We start from the raw sequence: 27741 nt of genomic DNA, 5'->3' as shown, positions 1-27741 counted from the left end.
GGACGGTCCGAGAGATGGCTGCATGCTGCCGCCAGTCACAAACCCCTGGGATGCGCACAGGCCTGGAGCATCACACAGGGCAGCCCGGCCTCTCACTAAAAGTGTTTCCGAGGGGAGCTTTCCAGAATGTTTATATCATTCTACAATAAGAACATAGTCCTTTCATATTCAAAAAGATTTAAAAAATCAAACTATTAGGGAGATGATAGCACAACACGGTGAATATACTAAAAACCAGAACTGTACAATTTTTACATGTGAATTCTATCTCAATAACAATTTTTAAATGTTTTAACATATCTCACTATTCAAGGTTTTACTGTTTTTACCTTTCTGGTTAATTTTCAGCATGTCAGGTGATGGTAGAAGGGAGCTCTGGGGTTCTCTGTTGGCAAAGGCCATAACACCGACTGCAGAGCACCTTGCATCACGTGACCTGACAACCAGGGGCATTCTACACCCAGGGCTTGGAACCTCAAGACCATTCTCTCCCTCTGAGTCCTCTAACAGGGGTAAAAGCAGGAGGCCCACCAGAGAAAGCAACCGACTTACTCTTGGGAGAGAAAGGAGAGGATGCCCCAGGATCAGCAGCCTTGGGCAAGGTAAGGCTGCCCCAAGCTCGGCACCCACCTGGTTCCTTACAAAGGCCTAAGGAACAGACACGCTAGACACCCCCAAACATTTCTGATTCTATGAGCTCGTACAGCAGGCCATGCAAGCTCCACGCATTCTGGGAGCAGCTCTGGCCCAGGGCTCTCCCTGACCCCCACCCATACCTCCAGTAACCAAGGGCCTGGACTAAAAGGAGCCCCACTGATAGGGTAGGGGATGCGGCAGGAGTCAGCCCAGCCCTGCACAGCAAGAACCAACAGCACACCGTTCCTGCCTTGTAAAACCTCATCTAGTTTCTGCTTTGCCCCCAGCGGGCTCTAGCACTGGCGTCCCCACCCTTACGTGTGTCCACGCCAAGTCCTGCTCTGGACATATACCCTGGGGCTACAGGGGGGCTGAAGGACAGGGCATGACCCTGAAACCAAGTAGCCTCTGGAGAGCAGCACACAGGATCCCAACTTTCTTCAAGCCTTAAACACTGTCTTCTTCCCCACAGAACGCATGAACACATGTGTAGAAATGCAGCGGCAGTCGCCCAACAAGACCTTGGATGGAGAGGGTCCCCTGACTGCACGCCGACCCCTCACCCTGATGGGCACCAGCTGCTGACAGACCCAGAGCCAAAAGGCATAGCAAAAACCACAAGTTCACCTCTCTTTAGAAAAATCAGCTTTGAATAACAAGAACAGTAGTGGCAGCCACAGAGGTAGGAGTAGTTACCACACTGATGTTCCAAGCACCTGGAATGCCAACTGCAGCCTCCTGGGGAGAGATTCAGGCAGGCAGGACTGACACAGTGTGGTCACCAGGCAGAGATACTGATCAGGTTAAGTAAGACAGAGCAACCCTTACATAAACAGCGTCTCTCAGGCTGGCTTACCCTTGCCAAAGCCAGCAAACAATAAAATCAAAGGATTTCCAGGGCTGACACCCGGAGGGCGCAGGCCAGGCCCCTGGGTGGCGGTGGGGCGGGGAGGGAAATCGCAGTCATCGGGCCTCCTCTCTCTGACCTTCTTTTGTGCTTGGGATAAAACTCCAGGTGATTTTCAATTGGCTGAGGACAGCGACACAGACTGAAATTCTGCTCAAGCTGGAGGCGGTCAGAAAAAACTGGTTCCTACCAGTATTGCAGAGAGCTGGGAACCACTGGGAAAGAATATGCCAGGAATGCAGCTTCCTCCGGTCCCGTAATTCACCCCCCGCTGCGCACGCTTCCCTGCAGCTCCGGCAGGCCCTCCCCTGCACGCTCTGGGCAGGTGTGGGTACCTGAACTCAGATGAGGGCCCGCCCAAGGAGCCCACCCCAACAAACAGCAAGCCCCCTTCCACCAGATCCCATCAGTTTGCACACGTGGGTGACAGAAAGTTCCTGGCGGCATACACTTTGCAAAACCCTCGCACCGCAGCTTAAAACTGGTAAATTTTCATGTAAGTCAGACCTCAAAAAAAAGTTGATTTAAAAAAAAGGCTGTGAAAATGAAGGTCATTTTTTTTTGGCTTGTAGGTTTCACCGCCCTTCTCTCCCTCCAGCATCTTCTCCAGGATGCCTCTTCCACCCCTCCCCTCCCCACACCTGAACTGGCTTCCGGCTTCTTTCGGTAGTAGCCTGCACCTCCCCCACTCCTGCTGCCTGGGGCGCTCATCCCCTCTCCACACACTGACCCGCGTCATCTTCAACCTGTGGCTCTGCCACTATCTGGAGAGGGTTCCCCTTCTGATAATCGCAGCCCTCATTTGCACACATCTGAACTTGAGGCTTTGTTTACCCGTGTGTCTACCTGCTGCCAGTTCCGGTTCTCTCCCCGGCAGCGGCCTCCCTGCTGTCAGAACCAAGTGTCTGCAGACCTGCTGTAGGGACAGGTGACCACAAGGCTGGAGTGACCGGTCAGTGGGCCCTTTCCCAAATGAAGAGAAAACTTCAAGAAGAGGATGCCTGTGTGGTCCCACATGCCCCCTGCACGTGGAGCTTCACGGCCTCCGTGCCATAGAGGCGAGCAGCCCTGGCCGTCAACGGAGGTGTAGGCCGGCCACCCACCTCCCATGAATGGGTTTAAGGCCATCAACTTGTTGCTGAAATGACTTAAACCAAAACACGATAGATTTCAAGTACAAATAAGTATAACATTCTGGGTGAAATGAAACCAGAATTCTTACATTTAATTTTAGATAACTAAAAGCATTTAACTGTAGTACATGAAGGTCTGTTTTCAAAGGCCATTAGCTCCTCTGCTCCCCCATACACCTCCCAGACTTCTCACAGCCCCAACGGGCTTTCCCTGCCGCCCGCTGCCAGTCCTCTTCTCCCCAGTTAGAGGGAGCTCTTTAAAGCTGCAAACACATCCCTTCTCTGTAATGTCTACGGAAGCTGGTCCGGTGCTTTGCACATAGTAAGTGCTCAACACACCTGCCGAGTTAAGTTCAGACAGGTCAGACTCCTTCAAAGGCGAACATCTTGACAGGTGTGGTGTCAGATGCAATGTCAGGTGCAGTGGTAGGGCTGGTATCAGGTGTGATGCTAGGTGCTGTGCTCCCTGGGATGTCAAATGTGGTGCTGGGGGGTGTCAGCTGTGGTTCTAGGGTAGTATCAGATGCAGTGTTAGGTGTGATGCGAGGTGGATGCCAGGTGCTCGGTCTGGCGTGGTCCTAGGTATGGTGTCAGGTGTGGTGCTAAGTGCTGTGCTAGGCAGGGTGTCAGGTGCAGCAGTGGGTGTGGTGACAGCTGTAAGACCATGGACCGTCCAGAGTCCTCATCTCAGATAAGGCGCTGACCTCAGTGGCTGTGGGAGTGCTAACCAGGGGACGCGGGTGTCAGTGGTTCAGTGAGGCAAGCAGACTCTACCCTGTTGATTGTCAGCAGATCACAAGAGTGTCAGGGCCAAGTTCCTGACTGTGAAGGTCATGACAGAGACTTGCTCACGAAGGGTTTGGCTTTGGAGGGGTCACAAACCTGCTACCAAGCGCCCTTCCCCACCCCGTCTCAAAGTCCCCCGATGTGTGTCAGATACGCGGGCCAGTGCAACCGTGTGACCTACCGGGGCCACGCACAGGCTGAGCCCACCAGAGTGGGCCTGCCTGCTGCCCGCCCGCTCCTGGGCGTTGGGAGCCCCAGTCCTGACCCCCACAGGCTGGGCGAGGGCCAGGGAAGTCGCGTCAGCTCTCTGTGCCTCATTGCTTGCCTATAAAGGTAGGGAGCACTTACTTAGGACAGCCCTGTACCTGTGTAGCTTTTTACGCCTTAAAAAGCACCTGTAGGTATACTCATATTTGTTCAAGAAGCTGGTGATCAAAGCTTAACCCCAGGGTTACTAATGCTTATTCTAGCTGCTCAGTTCTATGACTCTGGGTTCGGGACTGGCCAGACCACTTCCTCTCGTGCAAAGTCCCCTTCAGATGCCCTGCTGTCTCGTCTCCACCTTAGCTATGGAACAAACCCCACCCACCCGCCTTATGCACCCTGGTCTAGAACATGATGTCACCTGCTAGCCACCACCACCCTCTGCTGGGCGCCCTGCCAAGGACCCTGCTGTAAAACACTACGCGGGGGAGCGGGCGGGGCAGCCTCTGGCCACCTCTTGAATGGACCAAACCCCAGGCTCAAAGGCCACCACAGTTGATAAACTAATGACTGCCAGGTCTGGACGTCAGATGCCAGCACTGTCACAAACAACCATATCATTGTGTTCTCATACTGACAATGCTTTTTAACTGCCACAAACGTGAAATTCAAGGGAACAAGTGACCAAGGAAAACACACGCATGGCCAAACAAGGGTTTGGTGGGTCCAGGCTAATTCAGTCAAATAAATGGACAGGCAACAGCTCCCTGAGCCAAGGATGGTCACCTGTGACTCGTTGGCCGACAGCGCCAGCTGTCCTTGAGGAGGTGCCGCTCCTCAAGGACTCCAGTGCCCTGGAGGGAGCTGGCACTGCTCTGAGGCTGCACGTCTCCCTACCCACCCTGCACAGGGGCTCTTCCAGCTTAGAAAGTGCGCTGGTAAATTCTGCAATTATTTCCTAAGCGCCTAGCTTTCTGTGCACGCCAGCCCAGCTATGGCGTGGAGCTGAGCGATTCTTGTCTGTGCTGTGTATGAAAAGTCTGCATGGGGCAGTGTCTACAACCCTCCTGCTGTGCCCTGTCTGTGCCAACTGCTGGGCTCCATGCCTTTCCCGAAAACACCGTGTGGGACTGTCCAAACGTCCCGACGAGACGATGCCCGGGGTGAGGCGGGGAGAAGACCCGCGGTGGACAGCCACAGACCTGCACAAAAGGTTCCTGCTTCAGGGCTAGGCAGTCTCGAAAGAACATGCATAGTGCTGGGCTGCAGACCCCTCCAACCACCAAGGCAGGGCCTTGCTCAAACTGTCCCCAGCTGAGGACGGGCAGGGCCATGTCCCGACCCAGCTCACTGCCCACCACCACGTCTAGGAGGCACCAGGATCAGGGCCTGCCTGACCTGTCACCACTGATCTATTTATACTGGGAGCACTTAAACTTGGGCGTTCTGCTCGGGGATGCCTCAGCCACAGAAGCCAAATGAATTCCGCTCGATTAGAGCGATGCTGTTATTTTTAAAACACAGTGTAGCACAGGCGAAAGAACATCTCCAGACAAGTTCTACTATCTTCTCTCTGTATGGGCGTGCAGGTAAAATGCCAATAAACACACAAGATTAGCAAAGAAAAGCTGCCTCAGCTCTGCTCTAAGGAATCTGCTGATAGAGGAATGATACTCCCTGGGTTTCTGCCCTAAAGGAAGTGGCCCCATCAGATCATTATAGAAAGGACTGTGGTAGGCTGCCCAGTGGCCACACGTCCTCCCAGTTCCACAAAAGGCCCCCTGCAGTGGCCATGTGGCTCCTCCACTGGAGGTGAGCCCTTGGGGGCTGGCCTGAGACTTGCTTTGACCAAGGCCATGGGTGGGAGTGGCAGTGTGAGCTCTGGGTGGGGCATCCAAGGCCTGCAGCCTCTCCTCCTCTCTCCTCTCTTCTCCTCTTGGAGCTACACTGAGGACTTGTGAGGGAGTCTCTCTGGTCCCCTGGCTGATGGCAGGGCCTGGTGGATAGCTAGCATCAAGCACCAGATGTGAGGGGGTCCTTTGCGGGGCTGCAGCCTGGCCAAACCACAGCTGCACGGAAGCTGGGAACCATGAGAAAGACTTCACTGGTGGTGTTTCGAGTTGCCAAGTTTTGGGCTGGTTTATTACACAAACGCTCATAGAAAACAGACTTTTACTGCAGGAGAATATTATACGCAGGACGCCTGTGACGCCTCTCACGCGCAGTTTTTCTGGCACTCCTCAGGAAGTGAGAGCCCTTGCCCTCTGCCTGGCGGTCCGCACCCAACAGTGCATTCTGTCAACTCAGAATTGCAACTCTCAAGGGCGGCTGTGCAGGACCACGCTGGGCATCTGGTCCCCATGCGCCTAGTGGATGGTCCCACCTGGAGGGCCTAGCCCAGCGGAGCCAAGCCTCAGGCTCTGAGAGAATTCTGGCTCTGCGAGTCGGGACCACTTAAGAGAGAAGGCCCTAAACTCAGAACCTGCCCATGGACGGCAGAGCGCAGAGCCCAGCAGACCTTCAGACCCCTCGCGGGGGCCTGGCACAGGCGGAGTCGGGGAGTGAGTGGCTTAGAGGCTCTGGACTGACGATGTGATCACCACCACAGCCCCTTTCTGGGAAAGGCCCCAAAGAAGGCCTCCGGCTGACAACGCGCTCCTTCTTCCCTTCCCCAGAGAGGAGGCGCCAGGCAGGCGGCTGGGGCAGAGCTCGCTGCGCCCTTCTCAAGAGCTGCCCCAGGGACTTCCCCGGTGGCGCAGTGGATAAGACTCTGCGATCCCAACGCAGGGGGCCGGGGTTCAATCCCTGGGCAGGGAACTAGATCCCACATGCATGCCACAACTAAGAGTTCACATGCCACAACTAAAGAGTCCACCTGCCACAACTAAAACCTGGTGCGACCAAAAAAAAAAAGGAGCTGCCCCGGCCCCGAGGTTGACTCGCTCCTTTCTTGCTCTTGGTGTCCACCTTCCCCTTGAGGTCGCTCTGGATCTCTCTCTCCAGTTATCACTGACATTTAAAAACCCACGATTCTTGCTTAAAATACAGTATAAAAGGATAGGCATTAAAAAATCACGCTCCCAAAGATGCAGCACGCCTTTACTCCCAGCCCGCCCTCCGGCCACCGCAGGCTTAGTTAGCTCTCCATCAGCGCCTGACACCCTCACTTTCTGCCAACTGCTCAGGGGTCCACACTCCCACAGTGTTTCACAAACTAAGCCAACACCCCTCGGCTTGATCTCGGGGCCTCTCCACGTATGTCGCAGCTCAAACTGCTGGTCTTCACTTTGCTGCCTTGGGCTCCTGGTGCCGAGCCTCCCAGGAGCTTCTGTGAGTGCTCGCTGAGTGCCCTCCGACCCTTCCCATGCCCCTGCAGCCCTCTGCCTTCACACGTGCCTCTTCTGGGTACAGCCACCCTGTCCCTGGCCAGGCCCCTTCCTTACCCTTCAAAACTCAGAACAACTGGCGCTTCCCTGCAGAAGCTGGCGGGGTTTACTCTGTATTCTAACTGTGCTCGGCTTACTGAAGTCCCCACGGGCCCGCGAGCTAGCGGGCCCTGCACACTCACACCTGGCAGCCAGTCGACGCAGTCCTCCAATAAAACTGTCGCGAGCTGTGAACCGCTACACACATAAGGTGAAGGCACTGCTTCAGGACCCTTACACTTTCCAAAGGTGTTAATTTTATGTCCCTTATGGTATAAACACAAATTCTTTAAGAGTAAAATACTATACTGAAGTTAGGGAAGATGTTCTTTGTTGGTTTAGTCGATTTAACACAAAAAGTCACCAGGGTTGAGAGTCATCCTGATTTAGGAAGCTGAGCATAGAGGGGGAACTTCAAAGTGAGGTTTAACAGCCTCGATCACTGAAAGCCCCTGAAGTATACCACGTGTGTGCTTTTCCCCAAGGCCAGCAAAGAACTAGGGCGAACAGCGGCTGAGTTTTTAAAGTGCAGCCAAGGCAGTTTCAAAGCTGCAGAATGAAAAGGAACGGTGTCACCCCATACTGGGGACGACGTGTGTCTGTTTCTGCTCTGCTTGTCTGGTTCAATTACAGAAAATAACAGCATTGTGTTTCACGAGCATGGAAGGAAGAAGCAGAAGTGCCCGGCCCAGAAGGGTGGCACGGCCGAGCTCAGAGAGGTGGGACCGAGAGTCTAGGATCTGCATGTCGAGTGCCACACAGAGCTCTTGTGGTGACCACACTGGACCAGAGAGCTGTTACTACACGTGGGAGCTGGCCCGCAGAAGGAAGGAGAGGAAATGGACACAATCAGCAAGATGAGGAAGACAGGCTTTTAGGAAGTGGGCAGGGGTCACTCAGAAGGCCCAGGCAGGGGAAGTGAGCTCCGATGCACCAAGGACGGCCGTGGTGGCTCAGTGAGCAGGGGCACAAAGGGCACCACAGGGTGGGGAGGGCACAGGGCTGACACCACGCTGTGACTGGTGGGGGTGGAGGTGAGGGCAGGCACCTGCGTCTGCTGCATAGGAGGGGCTCAGTGAGGGCTCAGCAACTCTCAATTACCTGTCTGTGTGAAACATCAACAAGGGCAAGCTGGCTTTGACTCTGTTTTAAAGACATAAACAAAAATAAGATGCCACCATCTGACTTGTCCCCAACATGGCCAAGACCTTAATTAAGCCCTCCTTAATGAGGGAGGGCTTTGCACGCTGACAGAACAGGCCCTGGCTGACGGGTCCTAGGGGGGCAAGGGGCGAGCTACACTTGACAAGGTGCTTAAGACTGGAGCGCAGAGGCCGGACTGGAGAAAATGATGGGGAAGAGACGGCTGTCTAGGAGAGGACCACGCCAAGGGACGAAGAGCACAGGGACGGCGAGACGGGGTGCAAAGGCAGACCCAGGTAACTGGGCGCAGAGGCACGGGGAGCGCTCGGGGGCTTGCACCCCTGAACTGCTTGATTACTTTACCACAAACATAACATTCACCATTAAACATTTAGAAATAAAAGCTTTCTTTTTTTTTTTTCGGTACGCGGGCCTCTCACTGTTGTGGCCTCTCCTGTTGTGGAGCACAGGCTCCGGATGTGCAGGTTCAGCGGCCATGGCTCACAGGCCTAGCCACTCCACAGCATGTGGGATCTTCCCGGTCCGGGGCACGAACCCGTGTCCCCTGCATCGGCAGGCGGACTCTCAACCACTGCGCCACCAGGGAAGCCCTAAAATTTTTCTTTAAAAATAGGGATACGACAAAATTATAAAGTAAATTATAAAGTCAAACGTGAAAGGGCAGCTTTAAGATAATCACAAAGAGCTGAATATAGACTGAGAATGAGATTACAGTATTAGAGAAGTATCTTGTTAATTTTGTTAGGTGTGGTGAAGAAACCATTCCCTTGATAGAGCCACTCAGATGCATTTATGACAGAAAAGTAAGTGGGGAAGGAATAGATTTTTAAAGACTGGCAAACTGCAGAGAGCTACTGAAGTTGTGTGATGGGTCTCCTCACGGAGGTTCATTTCACACTCCTGTCAACTGGGAGAAAAAAAAAAAAGCACAACGTGAGAGTTGTGAGTTAAGTTTTATTTGCGGCAAAATGAGGACTATAGCCCGGGAGACAGCATTTCAGAGAGCTCCAAGAAACTGCTCTAAAGAGGTGGGGGGAAGGTCAGTATATTTGTGATTTTCATGAAGGGTGAGTCCATGCAATCGAGCACACATTTTTTGCAGAAGGTTTCTGCTAGTCACGAGGAGCAGACGGCACCATGACGGATTTTAGTGCTTCTCTAGATACAGGGAGATGACAGAATTGGGCTCATAAAATCTTCTCCTGAAGATATCTATCTGAAGACCTGTTCTCCCAGTTTTCCCCAGAGCACAGAGTGCTTCATTCCTGATCTCCACCCCCTGAACTCCTTTCAGGGGGTGTTGAGGGTCAGCAGCTGCAGAGCTCATAATCTGATCCTTGTAGAGGTAGATGCTAAGTGTCAATTTGTAATTGACACTCCTATTGTGTGTTTGAAAACGCCATAAAAAGTTTAAAAAATAATAGGAAAGCAGAGCAGGGAGGGGGGAGATACTAAATCTGTGCTGTTTCTGCTGGACACAAATTCAGTCCTAGCAGTTCCTCATAAGCCCTCTGCAAAGGGAGGGAAGAGAATGATGACAGAACCAGCTCTCAGGACAAGGAATGTGACATCCCTTATCTGATGCAGAAATGAGAGATCAGAAAGATGATCAATCTAAATCTTAAAACCTAATTTTCTTTATCTCTCCCTAAACTATTTTTTCTAACACAGAGCACAAACAAAGCATTCTTAATAAAACCAACGATTTCCAAGGCCTTCCGTGGGTCACAAATGCCTTTGAAAATCCGATGAAAGCTCTGGATCCTGTCCCTCAAAAAATGAGCATACAACAGGTATTGGGCCTAATTCAACTTGGAGAGGCGATCAAGTCTACTTTGCTGGGATGGCCGCAGAGGGACACTGCCATTGTAAATGTCCACTGATTTACACCATCCTGTCCCTCTCCCTCAAGGAGACGCTGTGTCCCCTGGAGAATACTGACAACAGAAACCAGCACATAAAATCTGGCCCAAAGACGCCAACCTGCGTGTATTCTCTTATTAAACTGAAAAGTCCTTTTTTGAGATCCTTTACCCATATCCCCCGCAGAATCTCTCAAAGAGGTGCTAAAGAGGTGCTTGCTCTGACCTGCAGAGCCCAAGGACCCAGTCCTCACTCTGCATTCTTCCTCAGCAGGCTGCATCTGTGCCTGTCAGTAGCCCTCTCACTGTACTGTCCTCATCCCTGGGACAGATGGACACGGTGACCCTCCCACGCAGCCTGAGAACCCCCAAGTGTTACCTTCCTCGACACCATGTGATAAAAATCCTTTTCAAGAATAGGTGGAGCACAGAGCATTTTTAGGGCAGCGAAAATACTCTCTATGATACTATAATGGTGATACATGGCATTATGTATTTGTCCAAAACCACAGAACGCACACCACCAAGAGTGAACCCTAATGTAGATTATGGGCTTTGGGTGATGATGACACGTCAATGTAGGTTCATCAATTATAACAAATGTTGTAACTCTGGTGGGGGATGTTGATGGCGGGGAGACTGCATGTGGGGGGCAGGGGGTACATGGCAAATCTCTGTACCTTCCCCTCAATTTTGCTATAAACCTAAAACTGCTCTACAGAATAACTCTTTTAAACAATTTTTGTTGTTGCTTTTTTTTTTTGTGGTACGTGGGCCTCTCACTGCTGTTGCCTCTCCCGTTGTGGAGCACAGGCCCCGCGGCCATGGCTCACGGGCCTAGCTGCTCTGCGGCATGTGGGATCTTCCCAGACCGGGGCACGAACCCGTGTCCCCTGCATCGGCAGGCGGACTCTCAACCACTGCGCCACCAGGGAAGCCCTAAACAATTTTTTTAAAGCAATAACGATAACGATATTAATACAAATACTAATAATGGTAACAGCCACTGTGATGCTTTCAGCCCCACTTTCCAGAGCTCTGCACCACAGAGCCACAGTGTGCTTCACCACTGCAACCCATTCCCGTGACACCAGGCATTCACACACGGACGTTCCCCAACTTAGATCCCTGTTAACTTGCAATAGCTCACTCATGTGTTATTCTCCCTAAAACCAAATATAACTTAAGAAGACTAGGTTGGTTCCATAAAGAGGTTACGTCTGAGAAAAGGAAGGCAAGGGACAGCCTGGACACAAGATGAAAGTCTGATTCTGAAACCTCTGGGCTAAGTTTATTTGAGAGATAACCCTGTAGTAACTGTCTTCAGAAACCGCTAATATCTGACATCACAGGCAGAGGCACTTCTTTCCGGGCAGTGCATTTGTCTACAGTCTTGGGAAACATACCGCAGATCTCCTCCCATAGGAAACCAGGTCTCATCTTGCTCATGGAGCAATGCAGCTTCCAGGTTGCCATGGAAACGTTGCTGGGCAAGGAGGTTCAGACCAAGAGGCGGCATTCCTGATGAAACGGGGCTGGTGGCTCCCGCAGTCAAACGTACCCAATCTAAATGTCACTAGTGCTTCAGGGTAAAAGGGTAAAGCTTACACTCAAGGGCCCGATGGAAGCAGGCTGCCTTTAGATAACAAGTCCCCAAAATTCACAAGGAAAGAGACAGATCAACAGTGACGACAGCCAGCCTCCGGTGGGCACTTCCTCTGCGCAGACCCTGAGCACCTCACACATACTGTCTCCTTCACACACCCCGCAATGGGGCACAAGGAGTCTGAGCAACTTGGGGATCTACCCTCCAGCTTCTGCTGGGCCAGCTGCCTGACCTGAAAACCAAGAAACAGTCATCAAAACCCATAAATATCACTGGCCAAAATGCTGTGAAGAAGTTCTCCCACTAGGCACGCTCTGTATCAAGTAAACGTGTGAAGAGAGAGGCTCTAAGGAAGAGCCTCACTGGTTAACACAGAGAAATTAGAAGGAAGCCTTCACAGAATTTACTTTCAAATACAAGAGAAAAACGTGAACATACTGATCTAAAATGTCATTTATACAGAAATCACATGAAATGGTTTTCAGGTGTTCCGAGGACAGCGGGACAGAGGAGCTTCCTGCGGGGCCTCTCCTTCTGTGGGCTTCCTTTCTGCAGCATCACCATCCTGCAGCAGCCTTGGTGACAGCCTGGGAGTGGTGCAATTGCCCTCTACATCCTTGCCGGCTTAACACGTTGGCTGTTCCAGGGAGCAAGGCCTTGAGCGCGCCGCACACGAAGAGAGGGACACGCCCCTCCAGAGAAGGCGGTTCCAGTTGGGCCTGGTGTGACGGCCGAGCTGGGCTGACGCAGAGAACTCAGGTCGGTGGGGCTTCCAGCCACCTGCCTGCATTCCTTCTCGACGGTCCTCAGAACACATGCACTTACCTGGATGGCCAGCCACCATCGGCCAAGACTCCAAACACACGAAGACACCTGCTCCTCTGAGCCTTACCTTGTGTACACTTTTGGGGTTTTCCAACCAAGCATAGTACATTTCCTCCACATAGTTCGAGCTAGTCCCGCTGAGGAAGGGCTCCGCAGCAACGGGGGCAGTATAGCACCGGATCTGCCCAAACGTCCTAGCTGCTGCTGGTCTGTTTTGTGAAAATGTCTTCACAGTCTGGGAAGCCGTCAATGGCCTCAACTTAGCAGCACAAGTCCTTAAGTGAAACATTCTTGTCCTGAAGTCTCTCACAACTGTCTGCACCAAAAAAAGAAAGAAAACTTAGAAAGAGCATTGTAGCAGCCAAGGCTACTGGGGGAAAACCTCGCAGACTGTGGCTGGAGGAGAAAGACCCTGTAAATGCATTTGTGGCCGCGTGCCCTGCTTCAGAGAGCACGACACAGCATGAGGTAGTCAAACTGGACAACCTCCTATGTACAGGGCCTGTGCTCCACATGGGGAGGAGAGAACACAGCTGTAGAGGTATGGTCTTCCCCTCCAAGTTTCGATCTAGTTTGAGGGATACGATATATCATGATAAATATGTGACGCTCTGTAAGTTTATACGTTGTATAAAACAATTATAGGCAAAGGCAACAAAGATTAATGAATGATTAGATTAATGTAATTGTAAAATGAGAAAGATACTTTCTAATCTATTCGGAGACTACCGAGTACCCGCTGGACTCACGGTATTCTGGAGAACACGGAGACATTGGAAAAATATTTTGCTCACCCTCAAATAATTTATCTTTGAGCAGCAGAAAAAAAATTTTTTTAATTAAAAATTACAGCGACAGCACTGAGCGCTTGAGAGGCACAGAAAATGCCAACACAACTCCATGGGAGAAGCCGCTCCTCCCAGGTGTTCCTTTCCGGTGGCTGGGAAAGCTTGGGGAAGGGGCGGAGCACAGGGAGGATTTTGCTCTGGAGAGGCGGAACGGCAGGCTTTCTAAATATAAGAATCAGGAGGAGGAAAGACAGAGAGGTAGAAAGGCGAGCAGAACACAGGGGAAGAGCAAGAATCGTCTCTTCTGGCAGGAGAGGTGGACTGGCTGGACAGCCAGGGGTCCTGAGCCCCGTTTCCTGGGACTGGGAGCGGGCTCTGTGGGAGGAAGCACGGGCAGCAGTGACTACACAAGTGTCTACCTACCTTGGGGCGCTCTGTGGTCATCAACTTGACATGTTAGGATTCTTCACGAACCCCACCAACTCCCTAGAAGGCAGGCGCTAGCTCTTCTGTTTTACAGGTCACCTTTCTGAGTTTAAGTTTTCCCCAAGGTTGAACAGACCCTGAGTTTGAGGATTGTAATTTTACTAAATCTATTGTAACTCTATATACGCTAGCCATTTTACAAAAGCAGCTAATGCACCCAGCAGATCATGAAAGAGTTTAGACTGTCCCCAGAGGGGTCTTGAACCACTTCCAAGCACCAGTCAGAATCCAGATGCCTCCGGGGGACCCAGTCAGGAAGGGATAAGGACACTGTGCAGTTCCTCTCCCCATAAAGATCCCAGCACCTTCCAGTCAAAGCGAAAGAGGCTGTGGGAGGGAAAGGGAGCCCCAGGGCAGGGACGAGGTTCACCACAGCCCTCTGCCCTGAGATACGGTGCCTGCTGGCCTAACACATGGTTGCCCTTAAATCTGCCTTAAAGCAAGTGCCTGGGCTGTCAAGTTGGAATTACACCCCACCTCCACTCCTGCCTGAAGGAAATCCAAGCTCTGAGACATGCTGAGAATTACCCAGAAATAAATGTTACATAAACTATCCTCTACACAGTTTATACGAACCCTTCCTCTTAAGCCAAATACGATCAGAATACGCATAAAGGACACTGACAGAGAGAGTGTCTGGCCTGTTCTCCTGCTCAGAAAAGACAGGTCAGCAAAAGGGAAAAGCAGAACAGGTACTTTAAAAACAAACTGAACAACAAACAAAAACTTGTTCCTTAAAATTTAAAGATGAACAAGCTTATATTTTGCTATAGAATGCAATCTTAACTCCTTTTCTTTTTAACCTTAAGTAACTTCAGTAGTTCTTCCTACCTCCAACTATACTCCCATTTTCTCTAACAGGCAAACAAAGAAAGACACTGATGGCAAAAATACTACTACTGCTGCTTTCCACGTTAATTTTTTTTAAAAATTCAGGTCCAAAGGAAAACACTCATTTTTTTCCTCCAATGTCATTATTATCTAGGCAGCTTGAAACACTCGATGGCCCCTGAGCTGGGGTTTTCTCCTAGAACACAGCAGTATCATCACCTCCATTAGTATCATCACCACCATTAACTGTCATTATTCAGTTGCTGCGATACCCAATTAACAGGCACCACACTGACAAGCACAAAACTGCTCGTTTCATGTGTTCTTCCCAGTGCGGTCCTTCCAATATGATACTATAAACAAACCACGTTACCTAGCTATCTACAGTCACCGAATCTGACAAAGAGCTCAGTGCTGCCGAGCACTGTTACTAGCAATTTTCAAACTTCCCTTAAGATGACTCATCGGAAAACCTGCCCTTCAGCAGATGGCTCAACATCCTCGGCCTCCACCCTGGGAAGACCAAGAACAGCTGTTCTCTATCCACGATCTTATGGACCCACAGAGCAGACAGCAGGTATATATACATTTCAGATTTTGGTAGGTTCAGATTCCATCCTTCCAATTCCAGAGTCAACATTACGAATAGTGCACCATTTTGGTAGAAACACTGAATTGTTCAAACACTTTCATGAAAGCTTCGGGTTGTCCAAGAAGTCCAAGCGTTCTGACTTGTGGTTTAGAACAATATTTCTACTTGACAAGGGGGCCAAAAATTCTCAGTGGGGAAAGAATAGTCTTTTCAACAGACGGTGCTGGGGCAACTGGAGATCCATATGTGAAAAAATGAAGTTTGGACCCCTGTCTCACACCATATACAAAATTAACTGAAAATGGATCAAAGACCTAAATGTAAGAGCTAAAACTGTAAGACTCTTAGAAGTTTTATAACTTCCAAGTTAAAATGGAATAAATCTTCATAGCCTTGAGACAAACAACGTGTCTTAGTTAGGACACCAGAAGGACAAACAACAAAAAAAATAGACAAACTGGACTTCATCAAAATAAAAATTTCCGTGCTTCAAAGAACACCATCAAAAAAGAGAAGACAGTCTAAGAGTAAAAGGAATATTTGCAAATCATAGAGCTGATAAGAACTCTTACAAGTCAATAATGAAATAAAAATAACCCTATCAAAAAACTGCCAAAAATGACTTCCCTGGTGGCGCAGTGGTTAAGACTCCACGCTCCCAATGCAGGGGGGCCCAGGTTCGATTCCTGGTCAGGGGACTAGACCCCACATGATGCAACTAAGAGTTTGCGTGCCACAACTAAAGATCCTGCATGCCACAGGGAAGACCCCACATGCAGCACAACTAGGAGCCCTCGTGCCACAACTAGGACCCGACACAGCCAAATAAATAAATTGATTAATTTTTTAAAAATTGCCAAAGGATACAAACAGGCATTTTTCCAAAGAAGACACACAAATGACCAATAAGCACATTAAAAGATACTCAACATCATTAGTCATTAGGGAAAAAAATGCAAATCAAAACCACAACAAGATACCACTTCATGCCCACTAGATTAGATACAATCAACACAAGCAAGTGTTGGAGAGAATGTGAAGAATTTAGAACCCTCATACAATTCTGGTGGGAATGTAAGCTGGTGCAGTCACTTTGGAAAACAGTTTGGCAGTTCCTCAAAAAGTTAAACATAGAATTACCATATGACTCAGCAACTGCACTCCTAGGTATACAACCAAGAAAACAAAAACATACGTCCACACAAGACCTTGTACACGGATGTTCACTGCAGCATTATACGAGCCCCAAAGTGGAAACAACCCAAATGTCCATCAACTGATCAATGGGTATACAGAGTGTGGTATAGCCATACCATGTAATAGTATTAGGCAATGTAAAGGAATGAAATGTTGGTATCTCTTGCAACACAGATGAACTTTGAAACTTTTAAGTGAAAACAGTCATTCACACACAAAAAACACATGTTGTATGACTTCATTTATATGAAGATGTTCAAAAGAGGCAAATTGATACAGACAGAAAGCCCAGGACTGGGGGTAGCAAGGATAAGACATGACAACTAATGGGTACGGGTTTTTTTTTTTGGGGGGGGCGGGGAATGAAAATGTTCTAAAACTATTGATAGATAATGCTGATGGTTTCACAACCTTATGATATACTGTAAAATGTTAAATTGTACAATTTAAATGGGTGAATTGTATGGTATATGCATTATACCTCAATAAAGTTTTTTGTTTTTAAATGTTTGTGAACAGATTTGCCCAAACCTAAACTTTATTTATTTTTTTTGCCACACTGCGTGGCATGCGGGATCCTAGTTCCCCAACCAGGGATCGAACCCGTGCCCCTCTGCAGTGGAAGCATGGAGTCCCAACCACTGGACCACCAGGGAAGCCCCTCAATAAAGTTGTTTTTAAAAAAGTCTAAGAAGAAACATAAACGAGCCTATCCCTATCAACAAAGTACACAAAGTGACACTATCTGTAACCCATTAATTTCAAGATGCAAGTATAAATCTATACATTTGAGAAAAATAACATTAAAAAAAAAACCCCAAAACCAAAGCAAAATTTGTTTTTAAGGGTTCAGTGCTCTGCCCTTAGGAAAATAAAACAGTTTATCTGTGCCTGGACATTCCCCAGTCAGGCAGCACACATCTTACCCAAGGCCCCTCCCCATTCACAGGATGAGGAGATAAACTGACTGCTGACGTCTACCACCCTCATGCTGGCTAGGCAGAGGAGTAATTAAAGAGGCAAAAACAGCCTGGGCATTTCTCAGGACATGCGTCTTTTAGGGAAAAGCACATGCATCATTAAATGACTGTTACCACTGTGTGTTGCCTAAGAATCATTTTAAAAAACTTACCTTGAGAGACTTTTTGTTTTTTGTTTTCTTTTGGTTTTGGACTCATTAAGATTTTCGTGATGAATCAAGAAAACAATGCTTGTTACATACCTAGCGCTGTTAATCCATTATTCTAGTTTTAGCAGTGATACAAAGACATTATGTACACGGAGAGCACAAGTACCAATTTTCTTTTAGTGGCTGAGAATCTCAAGAGAATGCAATGTCTTTCACTTGTGATGCCCCATCAAACATAAACTGAGGGACTGAGAGGTAGTGCAGAGTGCTCTTCAACTACAAAGGTATTTTGCCATTATTACACAGAAACGGTGGTCGAGCCTGCAGGGCAAACAGGCAGAGTGACTCTTCCTTTCTGTGTGAGCCTTAAATGTATCACTTGATCTGTGTTGGTTTCCTCTGCCATAAAGTGAAGGATGCAATCACTTCTGCTCCCTCAATGTTTTTTGTAATTATAATACAAACATGAAAGAACTTTGCACACTTTAAAAGTACTTTTATGGGACTTCCCTTGTGGCGCAGTGGTTAAGAATCTGCCTGCCAATGCAGGGGACACGGGTTTGAGCCCTCATCTGGGAAGATCCCACACGCTGTGTAGCAACTAAGCCCATGCGCCACAACTACTGAGCCTGCTCTCTAGAGCCTGTGAGCCACAACTCCTGAGGCTGCGTACCACAACTCCTGAAGCCCGCACACCTAGAGCCCGTGCTCCGCAACAAGAAAAACCACTGCAATGAGAAGCCCGCGCATCGCAACGAAGAGTAGCCCCCACTCACTGCAACTAGAGAAAGCCTGCGCACAGCAATGAAGAGCCAACACAGCCAAAAATAAATAAATTTATTTTTTTAAAGTATTTTTATGACTAAAGGACTACAACCTACCAGAAGAAAAAAAAAAAAACCCCACCCCACAACTAATGATATGTCTTAAAAAGCTGAAGTTCCCAAGGTAAAACTAAACAGAAGTAAATTTGGAGTGGGTAGCTGACCAGATTGCTGGGGGGGACTTCCACCTCTGAAGTGGGAACCCCAAACAAGCTTCAGTGCATGGGTCTGAAGACTGATCCATCCTGCCCAGACCGGCACTGTGTTTCCAAAGGTGCCCTGAATGCAGTGGTGTATGGTATAGGTAAATAAGCACTTTTTAAAGGTGTTGGTTAAAGTAGAAATTATTAAATTTTTATGGAAAGCAAGGACACTTGTCAATATTTATTAAAAATTTAAAAAGCACATACAGGACTTCTGTTTCCCACTAAATGCAGCTAAAAACATGAGATGTTTCATTTAACACAAAACAAAACATAAGACTCTGAAAGGTGGAGAGGAGACAGACTGGGAAGGGGCCTCGGGGTCCCAAAAGACTGAGCATTGAGTTCTCGGTTTTCCTTTTGCCTCATATATTCCAGGCTAGATGCTGAAGAAGCTGGCAACCCAGAAATACCAACTAATGTAGACCAAAAAAAAAGCTGCAGTAAAAGCCTGCCCTCTCTGGCCAAAGGACCAGGAATGGGTCAGCCTAGCAGGACAGAATATTTTTAGACAATAACAACTCTACTGCAACCAACCCCACAGAAACACTGTGGCCCACTCCCACTCCACCTGGTAGTGTCAGAGGAGATCAGGGACTTCCATCCCCACCAGGTGACAATGAGCCACCCTCCCCACCCCAACAATCTAGGAGGGAGCCTGGATTCTACTCTCGCCCAGCAATAACAGGGCAGCACCTCTCCCTTCCCAGGCAGGGTGGAATCCCAAAGGTGTAATTGGGAAATTACACCCACACAGCAGTAACAAGGAGTCCCCTACCCACAGATACCAAGGAGTCCAGGTGAGGAGCCTCTAGCTCCATAACCAGGGAGCACCGCCCACCCCCCCAGCAGTGTCAGAGGAAGCTCACCAACACCAAGATGACACAGATGTTAGAATTATCTGGCAAAGATTTCCAAAGAGCCAGCATCAAAATGCTTCCACAAGCAACTAGGAACATACTTGAAACAAATGAAAGTAGAAAGCCTCAGTAAAGAAAAAGAAGATATAAAGAAGAACCAAACGGAAATTACAGAACTGAAAATTACAATAACCAGAATAAAAAACTTGATGGATAGGTTAAACTGAAGAAAGAAGAAACAGTGAATATGAACATGAACAAACATGAACGAAAGGAATTTCACAATCTGAACAGAGAAAACAGACTGGGGGAAAAAAGAAAGAACAGGACCTCAGGAACACGTGGGACTATAACAAAAGACCTAATGCTGAATATAAATGTCATCAGAACCTCAGGAGGAGCAGAAAGAGGAAGGGGCTGAAAACGTATTCAAACAAATAATGGCTGAAAACTTCCTAAATGTGGCAGAAAGACATAAACCTATAGATTCAAGAAGCTGAGAGAACCCCAAACAAAATAAACCCAAAGAAATCCACTCCAAGACCCATCACAAGCTTTTGAAAACTACAAACAACTTGAATAGCATATTTCTCACCAGAAACTATGGAGGCCAGGAGAAAGTGGCATAACACTTTTCAAGTGTTGAAGGAAAATAACTGTTAATCCAGAATCCTATATCCAGCAAAAACATCCTTCAGGAACAAAAGGGGAATAAAGATCTTCTTAGATGAAGAAAAACTAAAAAAATCTGCTGCCAGAAGACCTACTGGCATGAATGGCTACTGGCATGAAGACCAAATGAAAGGCTAAAGGAAGTCCTGTAAACAGAAAGTAAATGATAAAAGGAATCTTGCAACATCATGAAGAAAAGAAAGAACAACAGAAAGACAATATATGGGTAAATATAATTTCCTTTTCCTCTAGAAGTCTTCTAAATGATGTGTAATTGATGAAACAAAAATCTCAACACATCTGATGTGGTTCTAATGATATATCTGTAAAGGAAATACTTAACACATTACTGACTGGGGGATTTTTGCAGAAACTAACGCCTGTGGCCATAATATGTCTCCAGACAAAAATGTGTTAAAAGACAATTTTAAGTGGAGTAGGATAAAGTGATGTAAACAGAGATATGGTTTCTATACTTCAAACTGATAAAATGATGACATCAGTATACTGTGATAAACTATGTATATATAATACCTAGACAACCACTAAAAAAGCTACACAAACAGATATACTCAAAAACACTACATATAAATAAAAGAAGAATTTAAAAATGTGTTCAAGTAACCCACAAGAAGTCAAGATAAAGAAAGCAGAGGAACAAAAAACAAAAAAGGAAATAAAGGATAAAATGGCAGACTTGAGTCCTAACATATCAATAATTACTTGATATGTTATGTAAATGACCTAAATACACCAATTAGAAAACAGGGATTGGCAGAATGGATAAAACAACAGGATCTAATAATATAAGAAACTTCAAATGTAACAATACAGGAAGGTTGGAAGTGAAAGGATGCAAAATTATATACCATGAAAACATTAATCAAAGGAAAGCAGGACTATATTATCAGATAAAGTAGACATCAGAGCAAAGAAAATTACCAGATACAGAGATATTAATGACAAACGGTTAATCCACTAAGAGAATATAGCAATTCTAAATGTGTACACACCAAACAACATAATTGCAAAATATGTGAATCAAACCAATAAAAGAGAAAGGAGAAAAAGACAAAGCTACAATTATAGTTGGAAACTTCAACCCCCCTTTCAACAAGAGATGGAAAAGCTAGACATGAGGTCAGCAAGGATATAGAGAAACTCAACGAAAGTACAAACTACCACAACTCACCCAATTTGAAATAACTATTAAAGAAATTTCACATGTAATTTAAAAGCTCCTGAAAAAGTAATTTCCAGGGAATTCCCTGGCAGTCCAGTGGTTAGGACTCTGCACTTCCACTGCAGGGGGCATGGGTTCGATCCCTGGTTGGGAAACTAAGATCCTGCAAGCCACGCAGTGCAGAAAGAAAAAAAAAAAGAAAACGTTATTTCCAGGCCCTGATGGTTTCACTACAGAATCCTATCAAACGTTTAAAGATTAATTAACTCCAAACCTACACAATCTCTTCCAGAAAATACAAGGAGGAGAACTTACCAATTCATTTCATGAAGCTAGTATGTCCCTGAAATGAAATCCAGACAAAGATAGAAAAAAGAAAAAGGAAAAAAAAGCTTTAAACTCATATTCCTCATGAATACAGATGTAAATAAATAACCTTGACAAAATACTGCGAATAGAATTAAGCAATATATAAATGCAATTATATACCATGACCTAACGGGGTTTTTTCCAGGGATGTAAGCTAGTTCAATATTCAAAAAACAATGTAATCTACCATACTGACAGGCTAGAGAAGAAAAAATCACATGCTCATATCAATAGATGCAGATGAGCACTTGATAAAATTCAACACCCATGATAAAAACTCTCAGAAAAGTAGGAATAAAGGGGAACTTTAACTTAATATAAAGCATCCACAAAAGTCTACAGCAAACACATACTTAATGGTGAAAGACTGAACGCATCTTTTTAAAACTGGGAGCAACGTAAGGATGTCCACTCTCATCCCTACTACTCAGCGTAGCACTGAGAGTTGCAGCCAGAGCAATAAGGCAAGAAAAGGAACTAAAAAGCATATATATCAGAGAGTAAAAAATAAAACTACTACTATTTGCAGATGACATGATTATCTATGACAAAATCTGAAGGAATCTACAAAAACACTTATAGAACTAATAAGTGAATTCAGCAGGGTCACAGGATACAAGATAAATATACAAAAAACAACTGTATTTGTACAAACTATCAACAGACACATGAAAACAAAAATTTTTTAAAAGGAAATAGTGTAAGTCTAAAAAAACATGTGCAGGACTTGCATGCTAAAAACTAGAAAACACTGATGAAGGAAAGAAAAAACCTAAATAAATAGACATACCTTGTTTAAGGATTGGAAGATTGAACATAGTAGAGAAGTTATCTCCAAATTGATAAACAACTTTAACACAATTCCTATCAAAATCCCAGCAAGAATTTTTATAGACATAGGCAAGATTATGCTAAAATTTATATGGGAAGGCGAAGGAATTAGATCAGCTGAAACAATTTTGAAAAAGAATAATGAAGTGGGAAGAACCAATCTACTTAATTTCAAGATTTATTATGTAACTGCAATAATCAAGACTTGTGCTACTGATGGTGAAATAGACAAAAAGACCAATGGAACAGAACAGAGAACTCTAGAACAGACCCATACAAGCACAACCAACTGATTTTTGACAAAAGAGCAAAAGCAATTCAATGGAGAAAGAACAGTCTTTTCAACAAATGCTGCTGGTTGGATACCTATGGGGAGGGGGAAAAAAAGAAAGAATGAAAGGAAAAGAAAAGAAAGAAACCACTCAAACTAGACTTCACACCTTATATAGAAATCAACTCAAAATGGATTATAGATTTAAACGTACAACACAAAACTATAAAACTTTTAGAGGGCTTCCCTGGTGGCGCAGTGGTTGAGAGTCTGCCTGCCGATGCAGGGGACACGGGTTCGTGTCCCGGTCCGGGAAGATCCCACATGCCGCAGAGCGGCTGGGCCCGTGAGCCATGGCTGCTGAGCCTGCGCAACCGGAGCCTGTGCTCCGCAACGGGGGAGAGGCCACAATAGTAAGAGGCCCGCGTACCGCAAAAAAAAAAAAAAAAACTTTTAGAAAAGTATGTAAGAGGAACTAGAGCCAGGCAAAGAGTTCTTCACTTGACGCTAAAAGCACAACACATAAAAGACAAAATTCCTAAACAGGACTTGATCAAAATTAAAAGCTTTTGCTCTGCAAAAGATACTGTTAAGAAGATGAAAAGACAAGCTACAGACTAGAGAAAATATCTGCAAACCACATATCCAGGAAAGGACTAGAACGCATAAGAAATTCTCAAAATGAAACATTAAAAAAGGCAAATGATCCAATTACAAAATGGGCAAAAGATATGAAGAGGTATTTCACTGAAGAGGATATACCCATGGCAAATAAACACATGAAAAGACATTCAATATCATTAGACATCAGGGAAATGCAAATTAAAACCACAATCACTACACATCTATTAGAATGGCTAAAATTTGAGAAAATGGTAACATCACCAAACGCTGGCAAGAATATGGAGAAACTGGGTCACAAATACATTACTGGTGGGAATGTAAAATGGTAGTCACTCTGGAAAACAGTTTGTCTATTTCTAAAAAAAAAAAAAAAACTAAACATGCAACCACCATATGACCTAGTGATTACACTCCTGGACATTTACCTCGAAGAAAGGAAAACTTATGTGTACATAAAAACCTGTATATAAATGTTTATAACAGCTTAATAGCCAAAGAACGGAAACAATCCAGACGTCCTTCAATGGTTGGAGAGTTAAATCAACTGTGGTACATCAATAGCCTGGATGCATAAAAAGGAACAAACTGCTGACACAGACAACACCCTGCATGCATTTTCAGAGAATTACGCTTAAATTAAAAAAGCCAACCGCAAAAGGTTACTTACTGTATGAGTCTCCTTATGTAACACTCCCGACATGCCAAAATTACAGAAATGGAAAACAGATTAGTGGTTGCCACAAGCTAAGGAATTGGAAGCAGGATGGAAGTGGGTATGGCCATAAAAAGGTAACAGGACGGATGCTTGTGGTGATAGAAATGTTCTCCATTTTGACTGTTATCAATGTCAATACCTGGTTGTGATATAATACTGTAGTTTTTGTAAAATGTTATCATTTGAGAAAAGTGGGTAAAGGGACACTGAGACCTCTCTGTACCATCTGTTATAACTGCATATAATAGATTTGCATGTACTATTTCTCAAAATTATACCATTCTAAAATAAATTTCTCAATAATTGTACAATTATCCCAAAATAAAACTACCTAAAAATTTTAATGGAGATGATACAGTACTTTGGTCAAATGGGGCAGTGAGGAGTAAGACTGATTAAAAGCAGATGTGAAACACATAGATGTATACGCAAGATATACATGTAATAAACATGGTAAATATTTCACATTTAATAAACTGTGCATTCAAATTTAAACGAAATCAACAGAAATTCATATTTCTGAAATTAAAGTTAGTCTTTAAAAGTAACTGAATTTTGGGACTTCCCCAGCAGTCCAGTGGTTAAGACTCTGTGCTTCCACTGCAGGGGGCGCGGGGCTGGATCCCGGATCCCGCATGCTGAAATTTGGTGATGGCTGTATACTGTAAATATACTACAAACCACTGAACTGCATACTTGAAAGAGTGAATTGTATGATACATGAATTGTATTTCAATAAAGCTGTTAAGGAAAAAAAAAGTACTCGAAACTTGGAAACTGCTCTCAAAAATATAATCAGGATACTCTGATATTTCTCCAACTTTCAAGAGCTAGTCCTCAGCTAATATGCAAAGCTAGAACAGTATTATATACTTCCATACCGCGCAGGTCTTGCACAAAAATCTGTGCGGTTGGACTGCTGCACGTCCTGACACAGTGCAAACAACGCTTCATCCCAGGTGATTCATCCTAAAGGTGCTCAGAGCAGTGTACCTGAAAGTGGGCCTCTAGTCCCTGCTTCAAAGCGCAGGACTGCAGAACAAGGCGCAGAGAAACCCCAGGACAGAGTTCACACCTCAGGCCTGAGTCATCTGTCCTGGGCAAAAAGCAGAGAAAGCAGTTTCTTATCTACTCGTCTCTCGCCACTGGTTTTCTAAGTCTCCGTACCCAACTTACACCGACATCAGGTAAAAGGGAAAAGGTACACTAGTGCGCTCCTCGAGGAAATGCACTTCATCTCAACAGGAGCTATCAAACCCCGGAAGAAAGAGAAGTATGGTGGCGTACCGTGCACGGCAGGGTACCGCAGGGTATTCTACTCATCAAGGGTGTCACCCCAAAGAGCTCACAGAGAGGATGGGTACCGAGGGTGCTGAGTATGCAGGGATCCTGAGTATACAGGCACTGAACACGGTATGCTGCGGCAAAGTAATCCACTCATCAGGGGCATCACGCTGAGGAGTACAGAGAGAATGGGCACGGTGCGTCCTGAGTACAGCAGAGATACTGAGTAAGGTAAATGCTGCGGGGTAATCCACTCAAGGGTTCACCCCAGGAAAGGGCAGGGAGGATGGATATAGCGGGTACTGAACACAGAGGATACTGAGGGGTAATCCGCTCCTCAAGGGAGTCACCCCAAGGAACACAGGGAGGATTAGTACGGTGGGGTACTGAAGAAGTGGGGGTACTGCGGGGTAATCCGTTCCTCAAGGGTTCACCCCAGGAGCGAAGGATCAGCCCGGACAGAAGCCGACCAGCGTCTCCGCGCTCTGGGGAAAGGGAGGACTGCCCACAATTCGCAGCCGCTTCTTCAAGGCCGTGCCACCCTTCCATCCGTCCGGGTGGGGAGAGGACACTGCCGGGCGACTCCCACGTGACGCCTCCTCGACCTTGGGGGTCACCCGCGCCGCGGCGCCCATTCCCTCACATCCGCCGTGCGGCCCACCCCCTGCCCGCTACAGCCAATGGAGCGCCGCTCCGCGCCCCGCGCGACCTCTGCGCACGCCCGCACCCGCCAATCTCCGCCCGCCAGAAGGCGCCCGCCGCGCCATTGGCTGCCACGCCCGTCTGTCAGGCCCCGTCCCACCCACCTCCCCCCGTCAGCCCCGCTCCAGCCAGCTTCACTCCCTGTCACCAGGGCGCCGGCCGCAACGAGGACGCGGCGGCCTTGCTCCCTGCCGCGACCCCCGCCTCCTGCCCGACCGGCGCGGAGCCTCCCAAATCCGGCCGCGCCCGGCTACAGCCCGAGCCTACCTGTCTCCGGCTCAGCTCCACCCGAATGAGGCGCCGACACCCCACCCCGGGGCACCAAACTCTCGGCCCCGCCCCGGCGTGTGGCGTCAGCACGCCGCCCCGCCCTGGGAGGAGAGGGGCCGCCCCTAACTCGTGAGCGGGGTCTTGACGTCACAGAGTTGCGGCCTCGTTGCTCTTGGCGCGTTCTTGGGGGAGCAGTGCAGACACGCAGGCTGCGGCCGGGAGTCGTCCGGCCGGTGCCTACCGGGACGCGTGACGGGTCTGAAAAGGGGGTCTGCACGTTGCTAAGTAGTGTCTCCTGCAGTGGGCTGTCAGGAGTCCTCTGATGGAGAGCTGACCTAGTCTGTGCTGCCAGACAGAAAGGAACCTTGATCGGCAAATGCGCGCTCGAGGCGCAGCAGGTAGTGGCCCGGGGGAGTGAGAACCAGGAAGCCCGAGCGCCGACACAACGGTTTCCCGCAGCGGGATCGCGGGGACCTTCACGTGGTGCTTGGACGGTGTATCATGCCATTTCATCGAATACAAATGGTCATCTGCTTTCAGAGCTTATTTTACTTCTGAAAAAGAAAAAACTGTGTTACTAGGACACCTCGATCGTAAGATGCTGCTCTATTTCAAAATGTGGGGGGAAAACGGTCAGATTTGATGAAATATGGTAAATTGTAGTCAATCACATACTGAGAAAGCCCTTGCAGTTCTTCTATCTTCATTACAGCAAGGAGAAAGCCTCATTTCGTGCTAGTGTATCCTTAGCTCCACTTTTTCTTCTTTCCCTTTTTTGACAAAGAGAGATAAGAAATTAGGCTGAAAACTTTTGGTGGATAATAATATAGGTAGAACTTAAGTTACTTTGTCTTCCTGATTTGTGACAGTTTATCTTTGACATTTATGGCAAGTGATACTGGTTTTCTGATTTGCAGTAATAAAAAGTTTTCTTTTGGGGGACTTACCTGGTGGTCCAGTGGTTAAGACTTCGCCTTGCAACGCAGGGGTTGCGGCTTGGATCCCTGAGTTCGGGAGCTAAGATTCCCACATGCCTCAGGCAAAAAAGCAAAACATAAAACAGAAGCAGTATTGTAACAAATTCAATAAAGACTATAAAAATGATCCACATCAAAAAAATCTTAAAAAAGAATATAATTTAAAGTTTTCTTTTGTAATAAAATTTTCCATTTTAAGACTATATTAACTAGATAGTAGTATGGGAAGGTGGCATCCAAATGACTGACGTTAGGGAAACGCTGTTCCACCCTGTCTTGAATTGTTCTTCGGTGTTTATTCCCCAAAACTTGAAGACGAGGGCTGTGTCATGTGGCATAGCCAGGGATACTGGGGTGACAAAGGCCAGCAATCTGACCATAGGGA

General features: G+C 47.0%; 1 protein-coding gene across 5 annotated transcripts in view; it reads right to left on the bottom strand.

Moving 5' to 3' along the window:
• OGDH (oxoglutarate dehydrogenase) overlaps positions 1-26442 on the bottom strand; it is a 77019-nt gene extending 50577 nt beyond the window's left edge. For 2 of the 5 annotated variants that reach the window (XM_024744822.1, XM_024744747.1), the window contains exons 1-2: positions 25411-25432; positions 12616-12864 (exon numbers count right to left, since the gene is read on the bottom strand). In XM_024744822.1, coding sequence (XP_024600590.1) covers positions 12616-12837 — 222 coding nt within the window. In that variant the 5' untranslated portion in view covers positions 12838-12864; positions 25411-25432. Of the gene's footprint in view, positions 1-12615; positions 12865-13759; positions 14208-25410; positions 25433-26376 lie in introns of those variants that run through there. The other 3 variants (XM_024745043.1, XM_024744965.1, XM_024744895.1) reach the window with 3 other exon arrangements.
• Between the last annotated feature and the right edge of the window lie 1299 nt (positions 26443-27741).

The sequence above is a fragment of the Neophocaena asiaeorientalis genome, unplaced genomic scaffold, assembly GCF_003031525.2.
Source record: "Neophocaena asiaeorientalis asiaeorientalis breed wild unplaced genomic scaffold, Neophocaena_asiaeorientalis_V1.1 scaffold137, whole genome shotgun sequence".
Lineage (NCBI taxonomy): Eukaryota > Metazoa > Chordata > Mammalia > Artiodactyla > Phocoenidae > Neophocaena > Neophocaena asiaeorientalis.
Note: the sequence above shows the minus strand (reverse complement) of the source record. Positions and strands in the feature narration are given on the sequence as shown.